The sequence below is a fragment of the Cajanus cajan genome, chromosome 5 (genome assembly GCF_000230855.2).
Source record: "Cajanus cajan strain Asha chromosome 5, NIPB_CcT2T_4, whole genome shotgun sequence".
Lineage (NCBI taxonomy): Eukaryota > Viridiplantae > Streptophyta > Magnoliopsida > Fabales > Fabaceae > Cajanus > Cajanus cajan.
Window position 1 is genome coordinate 64249342 of NC_138521.1, and position 25684 is coordinate 64275025.

Genomic DNA, 25684 nt, shown 5'->3' on the forward strand with positions numbered 1-25684 from the left:
ACTTTTATGTTTTAGTCCAAGAGTAACAAAAACAAGAGATCAAAACTGGGTTGTAGCATAACCACTAGGGTTAGCCTTATTGGCTGGAAAGAGATTGGGGTAGTTAGAAACATGAGGACCTAGGTTCAATCTTCATTGTCACTATTTTTTTTATTAACTTTCTTATCTTTAAAAAAAAAAAAAAAAAAAAACTGGGTTAGAGCTCTGAGCCAGGCTGCCAACCCCAGAGATTTTTATGGGCTCCGGAATTTGGGCCTCCTAATGACAAGAGACGGTAACATTCACAGTGTGGTCCAAATCCAATAGAAAAGATTCTCCTTTCCCTTCCTATTTTTCCAGGTTTTTTGATGTGTGCGTGAATGATGTGAGATGAAGAGCACCAGTTCGATTCCCAAGCAGATGCAGGAGCGTCAAAGACGTACCCCCAGCAGGCTGGTACCATTCGCAAGAATGGCTACATCGTTATCAAATCCAGGCCTTGCAAGGTTTTATTCGCGTCTCCATTCTCTCATTCTCACTTTCACCCTCCGCTCTTATATATTGCATCATCGTTTTCCTCAGATATTTTAACGTAACTTCTTTCGTTTCTTAAGATTCGTTCAGATATTTGTTTCCTTATACTTTGTTTGCCTCAAAGAATAAAAATAAGCGATAACGAATTTGGATAGAGAATTCTAGTTTTTTTAGATTGTTTGGAATAAGAATTGTGAAAAGAAGTAGAATGAACCGGAAATTTTGGAGCATGAGATGAATTGTTTTGATTTGATCTTTTGTTGAGTGGAGAAATTGTGTTATATGAGTGACGATACATGCAAATAGCGTGCAACTCACTAAGGGTTTAAGGAGAGTTTTCCCATGTGGAAATATCACTAATGGTGTTTTATGGTGTGTGTCTACCATTTAATGTCGAGTGCACACTATTGCTTTGCTTGACCTTGTCATTAGCTAAAATTAAATATAAAATGTGTCCTTTTTTAATTTTATAATGTTTAAAATGGTTGTTGTACCTTTACATTGTCCCGTTCTTCTGGTGACATCTCTTTTAAATATTTTTGCCCAGAACACTAGTATTATAATATAATCCTAAGTACAAGGACTAATCAACAATTTGTATGTTGCTATCAACTTGTTGATACCTTGTGAAGCACAAGAAATTGCTGAATCTGTCGCATTTTCTCTTCTGTACACACACATGTAACATGTTGCCAAACTATGCTATTTGTCAATAATGACAATATATTATGCATAGGTACTCCTGGATTGTTGTTGAGTAAGTGTTTAGTATCATTATTTATTGGGTTCAGATGGATACTACTTAAGTGCAAACAAGTCCATACATGACACCTGATTTTGTTGTTTAGTTGTATGGTTTGTTGCTGAATACAATAAATTACAATTTTACTGCTTTCAAAACTTGTATTTTCTTAAATATTTTTGCTACTTGAGTTGGAATTGGAACATTATGATTTATGAACATTGTATTTATGTTAATGAATATAATATTTTTTAGTTCATGTTGCTATTTTTCTATATGATAATATGCTAGAACACCCTTGCCACGGTTCTAGAATTCCTTCATTCCCATGCCTGTAATAATACATGAATTTCTACATTCATGAAGCACAGATGACAAAATATTTTTACTATAGCTATGTTATTTGTCTGTTATTGTCGACCTCACCTAATAAGATAAGGTTTTTGTCATTTTATTGTTATTTGTCTGTTAGTATGATTCGAGTTTGAGACAGTCAGTTAATTTAATATCTCTTTTTGTGCCCCCATTCGTTTCTCCATTTCTCTTGACAGGTTGTAGAAGTTTCTACATCAAAAACAGGCAAGCATGGACATGCAAAGTGCCACTTTGTTGCAATTGATATTTTTAATGGGAAAAAGCTTGAGGATATTGTTCCATCATCCCACAATTGTGACGTAATGCAATTATGTATTACTTATGTAATATTTGCTTGTTTTGAATTTATCAGTCATAATTGCTCTTTTTGCAGGTTCCACATGTAAATCGCACTGACTATCAGTTGATTGATATATCTGAAGATGGCTTTGTAAGTTTTTTCTTACTTCTAACATAAAACTTTGCATTCAATTCAAGATAAGATCCTCTCCCCTTCGGGTACATAATAAGATAAGATGGCTTTGGTGCACTCCCAACATGATATATTTCTAAGTTCAATAATATTTTGTTAATTTAAATTTTAAAAGTAAAAGGATGTCAAAATTATTATCCTTAAGTGTAAAAGTTCAAGAAAATCAGTCAGATTATTGTGATTTTCCAGAGAGTTGCAAAGCATTCTTAACCAATTGGTGTGAGTTTCCTTTAGGTGAGTCTGTTGACTGATAATGGAAATACCAAGGATGATTTGAAGCTTCCCACTGATGAGTCACTACTTGCTCAGGTGTCTTGTTGAAGTCATTTTTAAAGTTGTTTTCCTTGCTTGACTTATTTTAAGTTATGGTTTCATCACTTCATGCCTTAATGAACTCTGCATTGTTAATTGTTTTCTTATTTGTTTTCTTTTTTATTTAGATTAAAGATGGATTTTCTGAAGGAAAATATCTTGTGGTTTCTGTCATGTCTGCAATGGGAGAAGAACAGATTTCTTCCTTGAAGGATATTGGTCCCAAAAATTAGAATGATGCTATGGCCGTAGCTATAGGCTGTATAGTTTCCTCTATAGAGGAAATGGAGTTAAGTTTACCTTTTGTCAATTAATCAAGGAACGAGTGGATGAAATTCTTATAAATATTTCATATTTATTAGTTTTTATGGAGTTTAATATACAACTTTATTAGTTTTCTCTCTAAACACTTATTATATAAGTGATAGGCAGATAAATTTATGATAATAATTATACCAGATTTCTATAACACTTTTTATTGGATATGTTTAAAGATTTGATAGAATTTTAGACATCATAATTTGGAATTTGTGGGGATAGAATTAAAGTCTTGTTTATGTTCTGAAAAGTAAGATTATCCAGTGTACAATTACTGTTTTGGAGTGTGTTAATAAAGCAGTGAATGGAAAATCCGATTTCTGCTTCTTCTAACAAAGGTTTTGGTGCTTTGAAGTGTGAAGTAATACAGTTTTGAGATCTGAATCCATTTCCTTTTTTAATTTAGTTTTTAGTCTTGTATTTGAGACTACTCAATTAACAGGATTCCATAACATGAGTTTGACCCATGATCCTAGATGTCACACAAAACTGGTTAGTGTTTTATGGTTCTTGTGTGCTATACAAAAATAATCAATTACTTAATATATTTTTAGTAGAGGCTAACGGGCACGTTTCTTGGTGTCTCGTAATAACTCGTTTAGACCTCAAAAAAAAAATATTTTAAAACAAGCAATTTATTTTAAGAAATCATTATATAAACAAAAGTTGATTTGTGTTTAATTATAATTAAAGAAGTACTTCTTTAAAAAATTATATTTTTCTCGTAGCTTTTCTTTTTTTTTATGAAGCAACTCAAAGTTACTAAAAAAACAGTTTCTTTTTTCTACTTCTAATTATTAAAAAAGTTTACCCGAACAATTCTAAAATTTTAATAAATATCTTTTCTGTTAAAAACGGCTCAATCTTCTAATTTGGATGTGCTTTACTTAGTTGTAGACTTTTAGGGAATGTTGGGGAAGTTGTTACACTCAAGATCCGCACTATTAGGTTAAGAATAACTCTCTTAAGTATAGGATAACATAGTAAACAACTTTGGAGTCTAATCTTTGGCTTCATAGTTTGATGGCCTTTAGGTATTTGATCTTTCTAGAACAAATAGAAACAAAATGGGCTACAAATTTTTTAGTAAAATAGCAAAGTCTGTATTACCACAAACATTAGAAAATAAAATTACCACAAAAGAAGGGGGACCTCGGGGAAATTGGTTTGAGAAACTCACCTTTAGTTTATTAAATAAAGATGCATGGCAAGTAGGCCAAACAATGCCTCTTTACTTCATTTAGTTCGGCTGCTACACTGCTCATTCACCATGGTTTCATGATTACTTTCCCAATCAACATTTAATAGTAATGATAAATGAAATTGGTCCGAGAATATTTATATCATGCTTTATTTTCATATATTCACACAATTACAATTTAAAAAATATCAAATTTAAAATTTTAAAATAAAAATAAATAGAAAATTTACTATCAAGATAAAACTAGAGAAAAATAAGATATACTATTTTTATACATTTTTTTACCATCTTTCCTATGAATTAAACAGTTTTTTGTTTTTGTTTTTTTAACTGTTGTTTTAATAAGCAGTTTTATATAAAAAAAATTTAATAAGTAACGCTTATCAACTTTTAAAGAAATGATTTTTAAAAAGCACTTTTCTAGAAACAATTTTTTTCTGTTTATATTTAAATAAACTGATCCAATATCTCTTCTCATCATATTAATGATTTAAATTTTGGACTTCTTTATTAAGAAAATTGTCTGAATTATTAGTCTCGCCGGGTAGAAACAAACAATCCTTAAAATCTAAAAAAAAAAGAAATACTAAAAATATATTAAGCAATTGATTGATGAAAGAAAACTAAAAATGAAATAATTGAATTGGTTGAGCGTGTGATAATGAAACCCTATTTTTAGGATTGATTGTACTGTGTTTCCATGACTGATGTAGGGGATGAAAAAATGAATTGAATTGAAGGTATCAACGATTTAAGAGATGCATTTTTATAAGGATGGGTCAAACCAACGCTGCATTGGGAGGGAGCAGAATCTGAAACCGACCAATCTTGTGAATAATAAAAGGTTGACTCATTCATGTTATGCTGCTTAAAGCTGATTCCTGCTGCTAATTGTTCCACAAAATATCTTCTATTCCATTACTCCCTCCCTAAAAAAATATTAAATATACACATATTCAAAAAGTTATTAAATAATTATTTACCTCAATTATTGAACTTTTAGTAAATTTAATTTTTTTACCTAATAATTTTATATTCTTTTACATGATAACTGATAGTATATTGTTACTCACCAAACATTACCTTTTATCCATCATCAAGTAATCACTTTTCCGCCATCTCTTTATCTACGTGAAATAAAGCTCCTATTCTTAATATATATATATATATATATATATATATATATATATATATTAACTGTTATAAGAAATTAAATCCTAAATCCTAAACACAGGTGACACCATTATAAAAACTAATAATGTATACTTCTTACCATGGTTCTTAATTTTAAGTATAATTCTTGTAAGAATCTCCCATTGAAACATGTTTTGTTGGCAACATCAATTTCTTAAAATTAAGAATCAAATTTTAAATAAAAATATGTTCTTAACATTAAAATGTTTTTTTTTAATAAATTTTCTTTTAATCAACCAACAATTACAAAGAAATATGAGTTGCAAATAAAAATTTATAAAAATGTAAATTTTTTATAACATTTCACTATTACAACATGTAAAAATATAACTTAAATTGCTTAAGAGTGAGATGAGGTGATATACCCACCTATTTAGAGGAGTATAAAAACTTTAGTAAATAGCTTATGGTAAACCGTTACATAGATGCTCTAATGAAACTTTCTTTATTCAATCCATTTAATAACGGAAGTTACCGAACTTGTGCTTGTGATTTATTTTCCCCTCAGTTATTAGCTCGTGGTGGATAATAGATGCCACCTTTGCTTTTATTTAACTTTTACATTATGCTTCCACTAATGAAATAAATCACTTGTCTTAATATATTAATGATATTTATTTAGGTTAGATTCGTCATCGATTTCACTAGCACCAGGCTAAGGAACTTTATTGACTTGGTCGTAGTACTACACTACTAATCCTATGAATGAATCTGATATAATGTATTATATTCGTCCCCAATCCTGATTTATGTCCAATCTAGCTTTGGAGTGAACTATAATTGGCGGAACCAACTTCAAATACAATGGTTTTATTACCTTAAAAAAAATACAATGGTTTTATTTAATAACTACCTTAGGCCTTAGCTATTAACTAAAAATATTGATGGACAACAAATATTAAACAAAATACATATAATTGAATATATCTGAAAAATATTTATTTAAATTGAATATATTTAATATAAAAAAATTCAAGTACTGGTAAATAAGATATTATTAAAGCTTTGAAGAAAAGAAAGGCAGAGATGCGTCCACATTGGATTGAAGAGTCATTAATGCTCCAAAAAGCAAAAGCAAAAGAAGGGCTCACAGTCAGTGTAGATAATCAAAGAATCTGAAACATTGGAGAATTCAGGGCGTAAACGAAACCCCTGATCCAGCACAGCTATTAACGGAAAAATGGAGGGCCTGTGTTACCTTCTGTCAGAGCAACAAAATTAATTAGGATGTAAAATATTACCTTTAATCTTATTATTATTAGTTATGGTAATACTGACGCAGAAAAAATAAAAACACAAATTATTCATGTAAAAAAAGACGTGGAATATTTATATTAATGTTATCATTTATTATGTAAGTTTCATTAATTTCACTTTTATATTTTCTTTTAAAATTAAATATGTTTTTAGTTTTCAATTTTTTGTTAATTTTTTTTAACACTTTAAACTGAAGTATTGTATTTTTACACTAATTTTATGACTTTGGTGCTTGAAATGTGTTGAGGGGGATTTAGAGAGTTAAGGAACTCTCAATAGTTTAATTAATATTAAGGATCTCTAGTCAAAAGTTTAATTAATTTAAGAAAGGGAAAATATATAAGTTTTGTTTTTTATGAGAGTTGAACTTCATAAGCTCAACTTCTCACAAATCTCAAAGATAGATTAGAGTGGGAGGTTTTGGTGATTAAATCTTCTTATTCTTCTCATAAATCTTGTTGTTGGTGGGGATTTAAAGTTACTTGAAATTGAGAATCTGAGTTAGGGTGGTTGCGGAGCTTGTAGAAGCTTAAAGTTATTTTTTCTAATCTTCCTCACTTTCAATTTGCTCGGAGTTGAGGTAAAGGAAGTTAGAAACTTTAATTCTTGTTAAATTGATGATCTGCATGCTAATTGATTTTACATGGAAACGTTGTTGGGTTGGTGTGATTCATAATGAATAATTGGGGTTGGGATTTATTGCTTATAAATTATGTTTGGGATGAAATTGTTGAATGGGCCAAATTGGCGGTTGTATGTTGGATTTATGGTGTAAAGTGAGTTGTGGATGATGTGTATATGTTATTTGGTTCCTTGTATCTTTGGTTTGGCTATTTTTTAGGTGGATTAAGACAATTTTCAAAATCTGCATTTGTAGATTTTTGATTTGATGTCGGATGCACCTTCATGGTATCAAATGTGGTTCTAATCGGAGGTCTGTGTCTCAATCACACTAGGCATAAGATCGATGATGTTGGACGTGAGAAGAGAGACTCATCTCGAGTTGGAATGACGTCGAACGTGGTTTGAATGACATCGAACATGAGAACATTGGAAAATCTTTGACTTGGTGACGCTGAATCCCAAATTAAGTGGTGCCAAGCGTGATTAGAGCAAAGGCTCTCTACCTAAACAACGTCGGGTGCTACTGTAGTAACTTTAGATGAGTTAAGCAAAAACTCTTTGTCTTATATGAGGTCGGACATGGGTTTTACCATGCTAAGCATGAGGTCCTAGAGGTTCATTACTTCAATCACGTCAAGCACAGGTCGAGTGGCGTTGGGCGTGGAAGAGGTAGGGAGCTCCATACCTCAAGGGTGTCAAGCGCGAGGTAAGCTGTGTTGGGTGCGAGTTGTTTTGATGATACATGATGTTTGGTGGGTGAATTAGTGAAAATGAATAGAGTAATCGAGTCTATTGCATGTTGTGTGATGTATGAGGAGTGATGGGTCTATGTATGTCGATATGTAATGATATATGTAGATATCGTATGATGGATGATGGTGTTGAGCATTGGTATATTGTAGTTACATGATTGAAAATAGTGGATGGGGCATTGATATGTTGTTATGAACATGTTGTCTAACATTGATATGCTAAGTATGATTGGTATGATTTAATCTCTATATCCATTAACCTATAATAATGTATATAGATGATGTATTTGTTTGCTTAGATGTTTTTAACTTTCAAACATGTTGGTGCTATGTGATTTGGTGAATGTTGTAAACCATGTGACGTGTTTAGGGTTAGTTTACAAGTTGGTGAATAGTATTAATGTTCCTTTCTATACTTGTATATTTTTAAAATCGAGCTTATTCCTGTGTGTTTTCCATGGGAACATGACAAGTTTAGCTGAAGATAACTACTGGAACTGTTAGCGGGTCATGTATTGATTGACAATATAGTCAATGACGATTTTTGTAGTCGTATAGTTGTGTTTGACTGGTATCCTTAGGCCATATAATTTGTTTTTCTAGATCATTATATATATATATATATATGTGTGTGTGTGTGTGCGCGTGCGCATGTGTACGCGTGCATGTGTCTATCTATGTATTGTTTATAATGTTAATAATGTTATAAGTAAATGTATGACTTTTAATATGTTAGTAATTCTATTATTATTTGAGAATTCTATAAAGTGTAATAGTCATGATAGATTGTTACATTTAGTCTTTAAATATTTTTATTTAATTTAAAATTTTTAAAAAATTATTTATTAAAAAAATTGATGTAAAAATTAAAATATTAAAACATTAACAGAAGAAAATGTTGGAGAACTTAAAGTGAAAATCAACAAAAGTTTATAAATAAAAATTATTATATTTTGTTTAAAACTAAAAACAAAAATTAAAAAAAAATTAAGTGACTAAAAATCTACTTAATTCTTTTATAATTTGATTGATATCTTCTGGCTAACATAGGAGAAGGTAAAATTGAAGAAAAGATGAAATGAAATAAGTATAACATCTTACTAATACCAGCACTTTATAACAATATTAAATAAAAATGGATGTATAAACTATTTACAATGTAAAATATATATTTATTTTATTTATAACTTGAAAATTATAACATTAGTTAAAGAGTTTCTAGAATATTAATTAAAATATACCATGCCTAATTTATAAAATATTTGAAATCACTTATTAAATAACCTTGTATCCAGTAATATTAAATATTTGGAGAGACACATTTACAATGATTTACCAACTTAAAATTATTTTTTTTATAGTAAATAATACATTTGGTATATATATATATATAAACTTGGACTCAATAATACTGTTATTTTATTTACGAGGTTATGTCTTGTGTACTGTATTTATAAAATATAGAATTATAAACATTCAATATATTCTGTTAAGTATTTTAAATAATTTAATAGTAACTATTAAGTAAATTTATATTTTGAATCATAAATACATGATTATCATTTTCTTATTTATGCAAATTATGAGCCAAATCTTGACCGGAAGCTATAAATATTAATAAAATATTTTTTAATAAAAATTATTATTATAAATTGAACAATATTTTTAAAGACAATTATAATAAATTAATTAAATAGTACTACATTTAAACTACTACAATTAATCTAATAACAAATATTGAAATAACACGCATGAAGTCGTAAAATTGTTTAGTAAAAAAGTAGTATCTTTTAATCTTTATTATAAAGTATAATTTAATTTAAATAGAAGTAATAATTCTTTTATAAGACATTTTATGATTTATACACAACATTAATTTTATTTTACATTTTTTATCCATGTGGATTATTGGTTTATGTTTCTTTTAATAATAAAAAGAGAATTTTAAAAATAAATATTTTCTTTTCCATTTCCTAAATTCTATGTCATTTGTCAATTTTTTTAGTATTAATACATAAATTTTAATATGAAATACTCCTTCAACTTCATAATAAATGTTGTGAGAAATTTTTTTAAATAAAATGTCATATTAATTTTTATTTTCTATTTATATTCCTTATAATATTCTTCACAAGATGGTATTTGTATTACATCTTACAGATTTTTTTTTTGTAAAGTTATTATTTTATTTTAATTTTACTCAATTTATGTAAAATTTATTATGAAATAAAGAAAATAATATTTAAATTTGTTATGATAATAAGAAAATAAAGTTAATATGTTAAGATTTGATTAATAAAATCAATTAAAAAAAAGTAATGTGTTGAAATAAAGAAGAAAAGAAATTGTGAGCATACTATATTTAAAGTAAGTTGAATTAAATATATATGTATCTGTTTTAATAAATGCAAACATTGATTAGGAAAAGAGGGTCGGGAGTCAATGCAGGTCAGAGACACGCACCCACACACCCTCGCAAACTCTCTCACACAGAAACTCTGGCGTTTCGCCAAACCCGAAACGTTTCGCTTTTCGACACCATAAAACCAATAACCGCTCCAAACCTTCACTCTCTCTCCGCTACTGCGCCATGGCTGATCCTCTCACCTCCGACCCTCTCCCCGTGCCAGACTCCAAACCAAACGATTCTCACCAACACGCCATAGAAACTCAACGACTCGCTCAATCGCCGTCCGCCGCCGAGTCACTGCGCGCTCAGTTACCCAGTCCACACCAGCCTCATACGGACTCCAATTTAGAAACCCTAGGCGGTGTTCCCTCCTCGGTTGAAACCCTTGCTGTACACCATCGTAGTGACGGTATTTATTTCGTGCAGTGTTTGTTTGTGTCCTTTTTATTATTATTATTTTTATTGAATGTTGAATTGAATCTTTAATTTTTAGTGAATTGTGTGTTTGATGTGACAGATTTGCAGGGGATTTCTGCTGCGCCGAACTCGGGTGACAAAGCTGAAAGTAAGGTTAGAAAGCATTTATCATAGGAAATTTAATTTAATTAATTATAATTATTTTGAGCAATATTTTAAAACTTGTTTTGGTGCGATCTTTTATTTAAGAGCACATGCAATTCTCGGTTAGGGATTCAGTGTGTACTGTAAGTGTAACCTGTTTAAATAGTTTTGCTTAGTTGCTTGCTTGTTCTTATTAGTTGCTATATTGAGGTTCACTGGATCTTTGTATTTCTTTTAAAATCACCTTGTGTTTCTTTGGGAAGTGTTATCATAATAGTAAAATTTGAACTGCTTGAAAGGCAAAATGAAGCGTGAATTTTCCTCTATTTTCTTTCTTTTACTTCCCTCTCTGTTTCATAGGTCTATGAGATGTTGATGGTTAGTTTTGAATGAGTAGTCCAAGATCAGGACAGATAAATGTGAATTTGGATTTAAAATGGTTGCTAGCTTATTACAATAAATCATTCCAGCTTGGGGTTAGGATTTTTAAACTTATTCCAGACAAAGACTTCTCAGGCCTCCTGTATACTTTTTTTTTTTATCCCATTAGGAAGTGGAAGTAGTTGCTTAGAAGCTTCGTAGTATAGAGTTCAAACCTGCTCTTCAAAGTATACTGACGATGGATCTCATAGAAGGAGGAATATAATTAGTTAAAACTTGAAAAAAATAAGAATGAATGTCAGAGTCAAACAATGGGCTGCCATAATCCAAAATCCTATCAGAGGTGCCTGCTGCAACTAATAAATTGTTTGAGACCTGAAGCTTTATGTAACACTTGCATGACGTTTGTGAATATTCTTAGAATACTTTTTTTCTATCTCTGTGGTTTACACTGCGTTTCAACACTGATATCTAATTCTAATATACTTAATAAATGTCTATCTGATGAGGCATTTAGTACTAACAAATCTACAGTCACAAACTGGTAGAGATATAAACCATTGTTGAGCTTTTGTCTAACTTTGAGCTTTGTGGAGAATTGGTCCTTGACATGTTATTAAACCATTCTTGGGCTTCAGTCAACCAAGGGCTTTTTTTTTATTTTTATTTTTTATTTTTTTATTTTTACAAGAACCAGTGAGCTAGATTTTGGAATTTGGCCTCCTATCCCGATTCAGCCTGGGAGCATTCATGATGGGTTCAGAGTTGCATTTTGGTTTGTGTATCAATGTGTGGGCACATGAATATTTTAGATTATGTAATAATGGTCTGAAAGTAATATTTTTGAATTTGAATCAAGTATCATAAAGTCACATGTTCTGTACATCCCACATATTTTTGCCTGCTTTTCCACTAAAGTAGTCCATACTCCATTCCATGCTCAGGAGACAGTTGGACATCCTGAAAAGGAAATTATTGAAGGAGGCGTAGCTCAGCCACTTCAAAATCAGACAGAAAATCGGCTTCAGGCGTCTGTGTGTTCAACTCCATTGTCTGGCCTATCACCAACTTCTGTTACACAATCTTTATCATCTGTTTCTAGCCCAACTGTACGAAAACAGAAAATATCTACACCAAAGGTCAATAACGTGCATGTGCCAGAAGTAGATAAAAAAAATCCTTCTGGTGGCAAAACCTTATCGGCTGTTTCTGTTGCAAGGACATCAGCATCTGATGGATACAACTGGCGGAAGTATGGTCAGAAGCAAGTGAAGAGTCCTACAGGTTCTCGAAGCTATTACAGGTGTACTCATTTAGACTGTTGTGCTAAGAAGATTGAATGCTGTGATCATTCAGGTCATGTGATAGAGATTGTTTATAAAAGTGAGCACAGTCATGATCCCCCACGGAAAACTAATTCTGTCAGGGAAAGCAAGTTTATGTCTTCCAGTGAACCTATTGTAGTAAACAGTGTTCCGGAGCATCCTGTCAGAGTTCTGAAGGATCCTGATCCATCCATTTCTTCAAAAGAACTTCTACAAGAAGCACCCTGCAGCACTGATAGGAAACGACAAAACTCATCTAATATCAGTGGTAATGGTAAAGTTATTTTGGAAGAGGAAAATGCAAAAGAGCCAGAGCAAAAAAAAAGGCAAGTTTGCATATGAATTCATATTTTTTGGAAAAAATTTAGACAATAAGCCCATTTTCTTCTAACTGTGGCAGGACATGCTATTTAATGCTCTTTCCTTTAATTTGATAACCAGAATGAAGAAAGGTGACTTAACAGATGTGGATTCTCCAAAACCTGGAAAGAAGCCCAAGTTTGTCGTACATGCAGCAGGGGATGTGGGGATATCTGGCGATGGTTACCGATGGCGCAAGTATGGGCAGAAAATGGTGAAGGGAAATCCACATCCCAGGTGTGTGTCTGTATAATGCTTACTTTCTTTTTTCTTTTCTTTTTATTTTGTCCAGTCCTTTACATGTTTTTCATATTTTTGCCTTGGAAAATAAGTATCCTTGCATGACCATGGTGAAATTTAAGTTGTATTTAGATTTAGATTTGATGCATGTCTAATTAAAAGGAAAATATAACTTTTCTTTTCCACTTTGGCTAGTTTTTAATTATTGCCCGTATATGTTAGTTTCCCTTTTTCTATGAGTGCTAACCACAGAGCTTTATTAACACTTTCCTATTGTGTTAAGGTTAAAACTTTACTTAAACAATAACTCATAATTATATTTAGTGACCCAGGATAAAAGGCACTTGTATATCCTGTGCATGTTTGTATTAGGCTATTAGCCTAGTTTTTGTTTAGATTCTTTAGAATAACTGAATAAGAAATTTGCTTAAAGAGCTTTTAGCTAGAGTCTATTTTGTGTGAGAATAAACCAAACATGGACTGAGTGGCCAAATTAATGATCGAAACATTTTTCAAAAAAATGTTATATCTAAAAGCTAACGAGACAGGAGGCTTTGGTTAGTTGGTGAATGTGGTATTAAACTGAGACTTGTTTATCCCTTTCATTTCATGTTTCAACAAACGCTGCATTCATCATAGTAGCATGTACTGTATTATTGAAAACTGAACGAATTAGTTCTTCAAGAGAACATATACAGACTCCTGTTTACCAGTAATACCATTTCAGACTACTGTATATCTGTTGGTTGTCTGTTTGCCAAAGAAACCAAAGCTCATAATATAGAGTAATACCCAGAAAACTGGAATTGCTATTATCGTCAGTTGCAACATGTTGACAGTAAAATGTATAAACAGTTAAAAGAAAACTGCATAAAGAGTTTAAATACAAGAAAATTTGAATTTACAGAGGAAGAGGAACTCTTCTGTGAGCATTGGCACAAGTTTGGTTTTGAAATTGAATGTCGTTAGTCATTTGCATAAAGGCAGGTCTTCTTTTAAGGCCTACTGCCCATATAACATAGTAAAACATTTGTCAGAAATTTAAAAATAATTGAATTTTATTGTATTGTTGTTGTACTCCTTTTGAGCGTTGACTACATTATCGGCAATCAGAATTAATTTTTAGGTGGATTTTCCCCCAAAAAATTGTATCTGTGGATTTATCAAAAAAAAATAATGCTCGAGTGAATTTGTAAAAAAAAGTTGGAGTCTGTATATTTTCCTATCTGTCATGAAATTAAACCTTCAATCACTTGTAAATAGTAAGTCAAAATATCAGCCTAAGGTTGATTTATTTTCCCTCCATGAAGAATATCTTTTAACAGTCAATTAGCCATTCTGAAAATTTTATTAACAGCTCTAGTGAGATATTGGCAAGGTCTATTTACCGAGTTAGGTGTTTCTACCTGCATCTCCTATCAAGTCATCTTACCTAATTTGGTCTGGACTCTGAGGAGTTTCAGACATTATGCAGTGTGTTTAGATGCATGTCTTCTGTCTCTTTGGTACAACACGTGATGGAAGCTTCACCTTATTTATTATATAGCTTAGCTTGTCAATGTATTTTCACTTGATTTTCTGTGCTCAAAATCAACAAGAGTCGGTAACTGGGACATACATGTGCTATTTATGTCCAAAACCATTTGGATACAAATGTTCCCTTAAATTTTTCTTTTGGTTTTTGCATTCTTAGTTTGTGTTTGCAAACTTTACATCATTTGCAGTAGGAATAACTTTCATACATTCCTTCCAAAACTCGGTGGATAACATTTCTTATCTTCTAATGTCAAAGATGTGTTGGTGGCGGTGTAGTCCTTTTGCTTCCATGAGTGTGATAAGTGCTGCTTCTAACGAGGCAAAAGGACAAGGCGGATGTCTAAGTGATGAAGCAGCAATTCTGTAAAATAAAATTATCTAGCCATTTAGAGCATGTTTGAGACTGGTTTTCGATTTATTTTCAAAATATGTTTGTGACCTTAATTCCAAAACGCTTCTCAGAATAATTTTTTAACATAATACACCAAAAAAAAAAATGTTTCAATGAACAACTTTTAAAGCATTTCTTAAAAAAAATAAAATTAATAAATTGTCCAGAATAACTTTCTGCCGTTCATCTCCTAAAATCTTTATCCCAACATGCCTACGCCTCTGGAACCATGATGCTAAGCGCTGGCAGTTTCTCAGTGAGACTTTGGTGGCGTAAATGAAGACGATGGGTTGTATCTGTTGTAGAGATGCATCCTCATATGCTTGAAGGTGACTGACATGGAAGAATGTAGGGCGAGTCCCTATTGGTATGGAGAAATCGCAACCATTAAGAGCTCTGCAACTTACACCATGTAAAGAACAGCAGGTCAGCAGGCATACCTGCGGAGAAGAGAAGATGAAGACATTTTTTTTCTTTCTTTTAAATTTACCATTATTTACTATGATACCACAGTACAAATCACTTCTTAAATTGAACGACAAAAGCAGCTTTAGATAGTTCTGGTTTTTCCCTTGGGCACAAAATTCTTGTAGTTTTAAAATCTCCAAATAAAATAAGCCAAACTGACTTTTCTGTTTGTTGATCTTTAAAAATTAGAAAATGATTTCTGAAACAGCCTCCCCCCTCTTTCCTATTCTATTGCACTTTGACTTTCCCCTTTGATGTTTCTTTAATCTGGCCACTGATATTGTAATCTTGAATTTTCAGGAACTACTACAGATGCACTTCTGCTGGATGTCCTGTCAGAAAGCACATTGAGACCGCTGTAGATAATTCAGATGCTGTGATCATAACATACAAGGGTGTACATGACCATGACATGCCTGTGCCCAAAAAACGACATGGGCCACCAAGTGCTCCTCTTGTGGCTGCTGCAGCGCCTGCTTCCATGAACAGTTTGCAGATGAAGAAACCCGATTCCCCACAAAACAAGAAAATTTCTACTCAATGGTCAGTGGACACCGAAGGGGAACTAACTGGGGAAGCCATGGAGCTTGGGGGTGAGAAAGCAATGGAGTCAGCTCGAACACTTCTGAGCATAGGTTTTGAAATTAAGCCTTGCTGAATTCGTCTTTCAGAAACCATCCAGTTGTAACTATATAAATTAATTGGCAGGTCTCTGTAATTTCATTGCTTCCCATGTTTATCCTTTCTTGTTTCTTTGTTTTTCTTCCCCACGTAGGCTTCTCTAGTGGAACACTTGGTGTGTATTTGCTTGTACACCGGTTCAACTTGTCTGAAACAGTTTGCTAGTAGTAGAACGAATATAGAATTGATTGGCATGATTTTATTCTAACGGTCATTAAGAGTAAAGTAACATTGTGGCATTATCATTTTCACTCGATTACTCAAATGATATGGTAGAAATTAGCCTTACATTTTGCCAATTCAACGAAGAGGTTTAGCTGACAATGGACTTGGGCCAAGTAGGGCGTGCAATTGTAAAAATTTTAACGCATTTCATATTTGGTGGGTTTATTTTTTGGTTTTTTTTATATTATTATTATTCTGTCATATTTGGTGGTGCTGGGACCATAAAAGAAGATTGATGGTGCTATAGTGTTTGTATAAGTTCCAATGCGTAGGGCTTATATTCCATACGGCGGATTTAGCATTTGCTTTTACCGCCTTTGGTTTTGTCAAATTTTCACGTAAATTTGTGAGATTGGTGGTTTTGTAAAATTCTTCTTAAAGTGAGCATTTTAAGGTTCAAATCCTTGATATCATAGATGAAAATATATCTAAGAACTTACTTTTTAATATAATTAATTAGTGCATTTTCTTGTTGTACTGGTTGATAGAAGATTTTGACAACCAAGAAAAAGAAAAGGTCTAAATCTGGATGCTTGGATACGTTTAAATTATGGTTTATAAACTATGGTTTAGCCTAACGATAGTGTTACTTAAATTATGGCTTGGAATTTAAAATCATGTTTTTGGCTTGATCATGATTTTTTGAAACATGTTATTTGTAAAAGGATGTTTTTCCTATCTAGTAACTCGTAGTCAAAACTAATTCTTTTTGAGATGTAAAAATTATTAAAGTGAATTTTATTTTTCTAAACAAAGTCTTTTCCATATACATGATATGATATCAAACCCTTCATGTTATTTGTAAAATTTAGTTTACAGTCTCCAAATTATGTTCTAGGGTGTGTGAATTACCATCTAACATGCACTCAACCTCTTAAGTTGCATTTTGGCCGATTATGAACTTCTGCTTGTTAGCAAGAGAGCTAAGATTTAGTTTCGCATTCAATCTACACTCGCATAACCCACATTTCATCAAATGAGCTTAAAAAATCAGCTTGACGAAATAGTTTTTATTTATTTATTGGTTTTTCAGTCTCTACTTCCAAAGCAAACTACTTACTTTTTCTTTGTTTTGGTGAATATTGTGGTCGATTGTCCTTATAGTTGGTATTTGGTCGTTGATAAAACTTGGTTACTGCATGTGACATTGCTTGTAAATTATATAGGAATTTACACTGAAATTACAACTAATTTGAGTGGGAAAGGCAAGGCTAAACATAAAAGTAGGGCTTGTGTTGTTAAAAAAAAAAAGGTAGGACTTGTGTTTGTTTTATCTATTGTCCACAAACAAATTCTGCATAAAATAATTTTGACGGGAAAAAAATCAATTTGATTAACATCAAGATTGGAGTTAGGTTTTTGTTAATTGCAAATAGCAAATGAGAACAAATTTGGGGTATAAATACTTATCCCTAACCTGACTCATTGCAATAATAATTATTGTTTAGCAATGGTTAAGATATGAATGAAGTTTATCTTACATATTTATACTAGAAAAAGTTTTTTTTTTTTCATTTATTGTGAATTTTTAAGTTTATGCTTATCTATTACTAGTATTTTCTTTAAAATGTGTTTAATATATAATTTATTTATAAATATGAAATTACATAAAATAAAAAAGAGACCGGGGTAACGTGGGGACAAGTTCCCTAATGATTGTATATATGGTTTGTTTACTTTTTCAAAATAATTTTTATTTATAATCTCTATTTTCGTAAATAATTACAAAACCACTATCTCATTTTCACTTTATTTTTAAAGTGTTGCACACAAAATTATTAACATCTATTTACATTTCCTCCTTTATTTGTACTCCAATTAACAGTTCTTTATTTCTTCCATCTCTTCATCTAAACAATAAAAAAGAAAAAAATAATACTTATTTTTTATGTTTACCTCTATTTTTTTGTCATTCTTGTTTAATCTTGCTTTTAAGAGAGATTACGGTTGTAAATTAAAGTAGATACGGTTGTTAGCTCAAACAATCAAGGATTTATAGGGAAACCTTTTTTTTAATGGTTATTGGTTTCAAATCACAATCAAGTTATTGTTTTAAATATTGTTAAGTAGACATCTTTCTTTTAAAAATTTCCCATTGCCACATAAATTAGTTGAGTAGTTATAATTAAATAAAATTATTTGTAATTTGTGATGTACAATTATGTAGGTTGAATTCCTATATATTTCTCTATTTCATTGATGATTGATAGATTGGTAGTGTCAAAATAAGTCAAAAATAATGATTTGACTTTAATAACTTGATGTATGATGTGGGTTGAGTTAAAGAAATTCAAGTCTAATGTTAATTTGATATAGTTAAATCTTTGAAAAAATTAATTAGTTTATGTAGATTTGTGACATGTCTAATTTTGAGTTCATAAGATCTCACATGTCTCAAAGTGAAATAAATTTTAAGAAATTTTTATGTATGAATTAAGTAATAAGTTATGAATTTAACTCAATTTTATATAATGAACTTTTAAGGTGAGAATTATCTTTTACTTATATATACTAGTATACTCATATATTTATAAGATGTGGAATCTCCAATATATCTCTCTCACACATAGGACTAAACATCTTAAAGGCAAGTTTACAAGATTAAATATTTGTGGATAATGTGATAATGATCCAATGACAAATGGTGTGTAAAATTAGTAACAATTAGTAATTGCTAAGATATAGGCTATGATATCATATTAAAAAATGAGTTAAAAATTGAATTTAATCTTATAAAATTGACTTATAAATAAAATTATTCTCCATCTATACACATTAGTATGTTTATATCTCTAAACAATATAAGATCTTTAAATGTGCTTTTAGTAACAATGAAAATAAGAGTACAACTGAGAAATGTGTGAAAATTATTATTGATCAACGGTTTGGGACCATGGAAATTGCAACGATTTGAGGAAAAAATAACATAGATCCCACTCAAAAAATTTTCTCACAATTTTCTGTAAATTTATGAATAAACAACTTTACACATACAACATAATCAATTATGTTGTAAAAAACAATTGATTATGTAAGTCTTTTTATATGTAAAATAATATTTAAAAATAATAATACAATAATAACATAAAATAAAATATTAATATTAAAAATATTAATAAATTTACTCATTAAATTTATATTAAAATATTTTTTAAATTTTTTTCTCATTTCGCCTATATTTTTCTCTCTCTATCAAATAACATCAATTTTTTACCTTCTTCTCTATTTACTTTCTTTCTGTTTTTTTCTCTTTACTTCTTTCCTATCTACCAAACAAATAACAAGAATTTGTATTTTATATCATTTGACGTAATTTGAGTTCAAACATATGAACCTATATATTCGAACATCCACCTAAGGTTAGTGACGAGATGAATTAGTTTGTTATCTTATTTTTTTATATTATTATTATAGCTTTTATCAAATTATAAATACATTAAATAAGATCTAAATGAATTCCTATATATATATATATATATATATATATATATATATTATTATATAGGGGAGTCATTTTTACAAAGAGGTAAAGCAAATCCATGGAACTAGCCTATTTAACCAATGGTTTTCGGCATGTAACCAACTGTATTTCAGTTCAATTTAACTAAAATACTCATTATTAAGCAAAAACAACTTTTATTTATTTATTTATTTTTGAAGAGACCAAGACAACTTATTGCTTATGAGTTGAAAAATCCAAAATTAGCACCCCTAATCCTCTGTAGCCGGCAAACTAGAAGTGCCAAAATTGAATTCGGTGGTTAACTATAATCTTTTCACAGTCACATCATTTCTTAACATAAATAGGTAAAGAGTTTAACATCTATATGATAAAAATCTGTAAAATAACCTTATATTATAATTTAATTATAAATTATTATATATAATAAATTTGTTAATTCTTATGATAATTATTTTGAAAATCATACTAATAATAATTTTTGATTAATTAAAATTGTAAATTGTTTTGCATGAACAATATAATTAAACTCATAGTTAAACACTAACAACTAATTAGAAATATAAAAAAAGAATATTTATAGAGTTAATTTTATATTCAAAATTTACTATGTCATATTGGTATAAAATAATTAAAAATTACTATCATAAATAGTTTGATATTTATGTTTTCTAATTAAAGATCAATACTCAAAATGAAATCACTATTAAAAAATATAAATTTATTTTTAAAATGAACTGATTTCTTGATAAACATTTTACTTTTATAATAGATCAATGAGAGAGATTTATATTTTTAATTAGAAAAATAATATATTAAATATATTGATTTTTTATTCTTACAACTTTTTGTATTTTAATTTTGGTATTTAAAAATTAGGTTAACAACCTAATTATTTCGAGTCAATAAATGAATATATTTAAACTAACATATCATTATTATTATTTTTAATTCTCACCGAACTTGACTTAAATAATTTTGTGTTTTTATAAAAGGGTGATTGTTACTCGCCTCACTCACTCATGTCATGAGCGTTCTTACAGTACTCTTCCTTTCTCTCACCTCACTCACTGTCATCTCATCTCTCACATTTTTTTTATATCTTCCTTTGTTTTGATCAATCTCTCATTCTCTCATTCTCTTCAATCTTCAACGTTTCTGTTATTCTCACTCCTAAACCCCAACCCTATCCCCGCATTTTTCCCGGTGAATTTCTTTGCCATTTTCCGAGAAAGGAAAAAAAAAAAGGTGTATGAAGACTGTTAAGGAATGCGTGTAAGTGAGGTTGCATTGCAGTGCTGAGAGCAGCCTCCTTCTCCACAATGCAGAGTGAAGATTCTCTCAATCCCATTTCCAGACCCACAACTCCTACACAATGCAACTCAACTTAAACCCTAGCTTTGCTCAAAAGGGTCAACACCTTGATCCTGTTGTGTCACCAACAGCTTCTACCTTTCTGGCTTTTGAGCTGATTTCGGAATCTGGGCCTCAGAGGAATGCGGGTTTGCTGTCTCAATGCCTCTCAAATTGAAGTCTTTGGATGTGATGCCCAGTGCAGTGCATATTTGAGGTGAAAATCCGAGATCTGCTTAGAGGCCCACAACACTGCACACCACGTGTTCGCTAAAAGTTACACAATGGTCATGCTTTCTGCTGTGTCCTAAGGGTTCCTGTGAATTTTTCTGGGTAGTGGGTAGCTGATGGATGGTTAGAAGATAAAAAAAAAAAAAAAAAAAGGAAGAAGAAGAAGAAAAGAAGAAAAAGACACAATTCTCTGAAGGGGTGAGTGGTGAAGTGAACAAGCAAAAAATAAATTGAACCAAAAAAACTGTGTCAATGTCAGGTCCCAGATTGAGGTCTATGAATGTTGGTGACTCAGAGGCAAGGCCTGTTTTTGGACCTGGTGGGAACAAGACAGGGTCATTGAGTTCTCGGAAACCAGCTTCGAAGCCTCTGAGGAAACCTGAGAGATTGCACAATGATGTTGCTTCTGCCAAAGAGAAGAAATTCTGTGAAGTGTCTTCGGTTGTTGCTTCTCCTCAGTCACATTCTGTGAGTGTTCTGCGCCGGCATGAGCAGTTGCTGCATTGCAATTTGTCTCTCAATGCTTCGTGTTCGTCTGATGCATCCACTGACTCGTTTCATAGCCGGGCTTCTACTGGAAGATTGACTCGGTCTAATAGCTTGGGGTGCACAAGGAAGCGCTCTGTGTCAAAGCCTAGAAGTGTTGCTTCTGATGGTGTATTGGAATCCCCTCCTCATGGTTCACAATCCAAGAAGAGGTGTGCTTGGGTCACTCCTAACACTGGTTCGTTCTTCTCCTTTTTCATTTTCTCCAAATTCCTACTAAGAAGACTAGTCATGCTGTGATGATAAATTGGTTTTACCATTGGATAAACTTCTCCCAAGTACTTATAGGAGAATAAAATAGTAAGAGAAAACGAAATTAACTTCTTCATAAGATAAAATTTCCTGATGTTCTAATTAATTTTTTTTTAATAGAGAAACTATGAAAGAACTTCTTCAATTTAGCTAATGCATAAAGTAATTTTAGTTTAGGGAAAAAATAGTTGAATTTTTTTTTTTTCTTTCTATTTTCTTCTTTTTGGAATAGTTTATCCAGACAGACTATAAGCCTTTTTACATATAGTTTATGTTATCTGGTCTTATTGGAGCTCATATTGATGCAATGTGAATTGTGTGATTCTCACTTGGTTTCGAAATGAAATTCGGTTCTTGAAGATTTGAGATTTTTTTTACTTTACATGTATAACTCCGTTTGAATATTTGTATTCTTTCGGATATAAATTAATGTGCAATGAGAGTGAAGTCAGGTTTGTTAATTTAAAATATTTGAGTTCTTCTCATTTGCTTGAAATATAATATTATAATACAACATGCATGTGTTTGTGGCTGAAATGTAATATAACATGCAACGAATGTATGCTTATTTTCGTGGATTTTAGTATGTTTTTCAACTATTTAAAAGAAAATTGGGAATCCTAAGTGAATGCATGGTATGATCCTGATATAGGTTGATAGCAGTAGAGAGGAATGTACACAAGCCATACTTTTCTCGGAAATTCCTCTATAATTCTTGTTGAGTTTTAAGTTCTGAATTAAATTGGCTTTTTTCTGAGTTCTATTTCCTGACTAAGTTTACCCATTGATATTAGAACCATGTTACGCTACCTTCCATGATGAAGAATGGGGAGTTCCAGTCCATGATGACAAGTATGTGATGTGATCCACAAAATGTAATCTTGTTATATTGGCTGGAAACGGAATGTGCCTTCTGTCGTTATATTTTGCTTGACTCTCTTTATCTTGTGTAGGAAACTATTTGAGCTTCTTGTTCTTTCTAGTGCTCTGTCTGAACTCACTTGGCCAGCTATTCTAAGCAAAAGGCACATTTTTAGGTATTACCTATGTAGATGTCTAAATTTATTTTATTTTTTAAAATTATTATCCATTCTTAGCCTCAAACCTGTACTGGTTGGCTGCTACCTCAGCTGTAGCCTATTGTTTTCTCTTTGGCTGTTCACATTATTTTTGTTAACAAAGTTCTTTGCAGGGAAGTTTTTGCGGACTTTGATCCTGTTGCTGTCTCAAAATTTAATGAGAAGAAGCTAGTGGCACCAGGAACCACTGCAAGCTCCTTACTTTCCGACCTTAAATTGCGTGCTATAATTGAGAATGCGCGTCAAATATCAAAGGTATATTAGTTTTCTAACGACTTTTGCAACCTTCATTATGGAATATGCAAACTCTTGGGTTGGATCATGATTACTTATTGATTGCTGGACCATTCAAAGACCAGATTACAGCCTTATTGTTATTACACCGTCTTATCCCAAATTCATTGTTCTATATTACGTGTCCCTGGATTTAATAACATGTCGAGGGAACAAGTGATCTAGGTGGTACTTCTTACTTCCTTGTTTATGATCTTTGAATTAAGAGGAATATTGGGGTGCCGGCATGTGTATTCTTATTAGGCATTGCAAATAATCCACTACTTAGGATGTGTTTAGGAACTAATTGAGTTTAACTTAATTGGAGTTGAAAAAAAAATTACAATTAAGTTATTATTTTTTTTGCATTGGAACATATATTTTTCAATTTAACGTGATTTTAAAATGGTATCCAAACATAACTTAATATTTTTCAAGTTTGGAAGCATTTTTTAACAAATTGCGTCTGTATTTAACAGAATAGTGGAGCCACTTTAACTTAAATGCTAGATTTCGAAACAGTTGGGCAAGCAAGATAATTCAATTCTGTTTTGATAAATAACACTTTTTGTTCTCTTTTTAAAGAATATTGGAGTTGCTTTTCTCTGATTTTAGTTTAGTATTCTAACTCATGTAATTATATCCACGGGATCTCTTAAAGTTTGCTGAAAAATCAATTAATTAAAATTATGTTTTCTTCCCATTTCCTCTGCATTGATCAACTGAATGACTTAAAATTGGTGTGTAATGGTCTTTTGATCAGGTAGGTTAGGTAATAAAGGTAATTGGGTTGTGGTACTGACACCTATTCAATTTGTATGACCCATATGGGACAAACCATGATATTAATCCACTTTACGGCCCGAGCTTCTTTTATTCTAATTTGCAACAATGATATGCAACCTAATTATATTTATTCTTTAACCAGCCAGCATGCTTAGCTGGTATGTCCCAAGTCACCTATCAGTCTTAATACTTTTCCAAACACAAAACACTACAATGCCCTTATTTCACTGAACTGCCATAATTGCAATTTGCACCATGTTTATCAATGATTATCATTGCAACTAACTTTTTGCAGGTTTTACTGATGCCAGGTCATAGAAGAGTTTGGGTCATTTGACAAGTATATTTGGAGTTTTGTGAACCACAAGCCTATAATTAGCAGATTCCGATATCCTCGACAGGTTCCTGTAAAAACACCAAAAGCTGAAGTTATTAGCAAAGACCTGGTGAGAAGGGGTTTCCGAGGCGTGGGTCCCACGGTTATATACTCCTTCATGCAAGTTGTGGGGTTAACAAATGACCACCTCATCAGTTGCTTCCGATTCCAAGATTGTATGGCAGCAGCAGAAGGGAAGGAAGAGAATGCCATCAAGGATGATTCTCAACAAAAGGAGTGTGATCATGTGATGGAATCTAATCTGTCCATTGCCATCGACAATTTCAGTTTCTCCTCAGAGTGAACGATGACTCAACTCTGTTGGCTCTATTGGCACCTCATCATCATCTAGTAAACCCAATTCATACTACTTAGGCCTTAGATTGAGTCATGATGGAGGAGACCTTATGTACCATCTCATGAAATCCTTGAAACTGAAAGCATAGTTAGCTAAGTTAAATCAACTCAGTACCTATTACCTAACAACCCATGCTGGTATGTGGCTTCTCGAGTGAGGCCTTAACAAATTGGTGTACAATTTTTTGTACAGTCAAAAATATCGGTGATTACAAATATCTTTTATTAAGCCATTGGCAGCAGTTGATACAGTACATAACCCTCTCTTTGTTACCTTCTCATTCTGATTACAGTTACATGCATGCATTGTGTTGGTTGAACTGATTGATGCGTCCCACTTTGTGATGGATGACAATGATAGAACAGTGACAGCGTGTTTATTTGTCACCGTGGGAGCAGGACTACTCATTCTTGATAGATATGTTGCTACGTTTGGATTCCACCAACAATGGTGGGGCATTGCTTTGTCCTTGAAAATGATAACTGTGACGGATGGTGGCTTGTCACCACCAGTGTCTCATATCTCTTTCTGCTCCATTTTCTCCCAATCTTACGCTAAATCTTTATGACTCGTTTTTTCTAGTAACCAAGAACACTTTCTCACATCATCGGGCACATTTGTCTAATGTTTAT

At 31.6% G+C, this 25684-nt stretch overlaps 2 protein-coding genes and 1 pseudogene across 4 annotated transcripts; all 3 read left to right on the top strand.

Annotated features, from left to right (window-relative positions):
- The first annotated feature begins 362 nt into the window (after window positions 1–362).
- Window positions 363–2821, top strand: LOC109810182 (eukaryotic translation initiation factor 5A-4-like; annotated as a pseudogene). Its single transcript, XR_014434198.1, has 5 exons — window positions 363–485; window positions 1807–1929; window positions 2004–2060; window positions 2337–2411; window positions 2543–2821. The product of XR_014434198.1 is annotated as a eukaryotic translation initiation factor 5A-4-like (transcript).
- Window positions 2822–10169: 7348 nt separating this feature from the next.
- WRKY32 (WRKY DNA-binding protein 32) lies at window positions 10170–16321 on the top strand. 2 transcript variants are annotated; one of them, XM_020373595.3, is made up of 5 exons: window positions 10170–10579; window positions 10664–10740; window positions 12057–12763; window positions 12879–13034; window positions 15733–16321. In XM_020373595.3, exons 1-5 carry the CDS (start codon window positions 10351–10353, stop codon window positions 16088–16090), a joined length of 1527 nt encoding a protein of 508 aa, XP_020229184.1. In that variant the 5' UTR covers window positions 10170–10350; the 3' UTR covers window positions 16091–16321. The 2 variants fall into 2 exon arrangements, with proteins under 2 accessions (XP_020229184.1, XP_020229186.1); XM_020373597.2 differs by having other exon boundaries at window positions 10688–10740.
- A 4480-nt stretch (window positions 16322–20801) lies between these two features.
- LOC109810244 (uncharacterized) lies at window positions 20802–25438 on the top strand. Its single transcript, XM_020373664.3, has 5 exons — window positions 20802–22106; window positions 22975–23032; window positions 23134–23217; window positions 23373–23514; window positions 24630–25438. The coding sequence occupies exons 1-5, from the start codon at window positions 21635–21637 to the stop codon at window positions 24996–24998; spliced, it is 1125 nt and encodes a 374-aa protein (XP_020229253.1). The 5' UTR covers window positions 20802–21634; the 3' UTR covers window positions 24999–25438.
- Window positions 25439–25684: the final 246 nt, after the last annotated feature.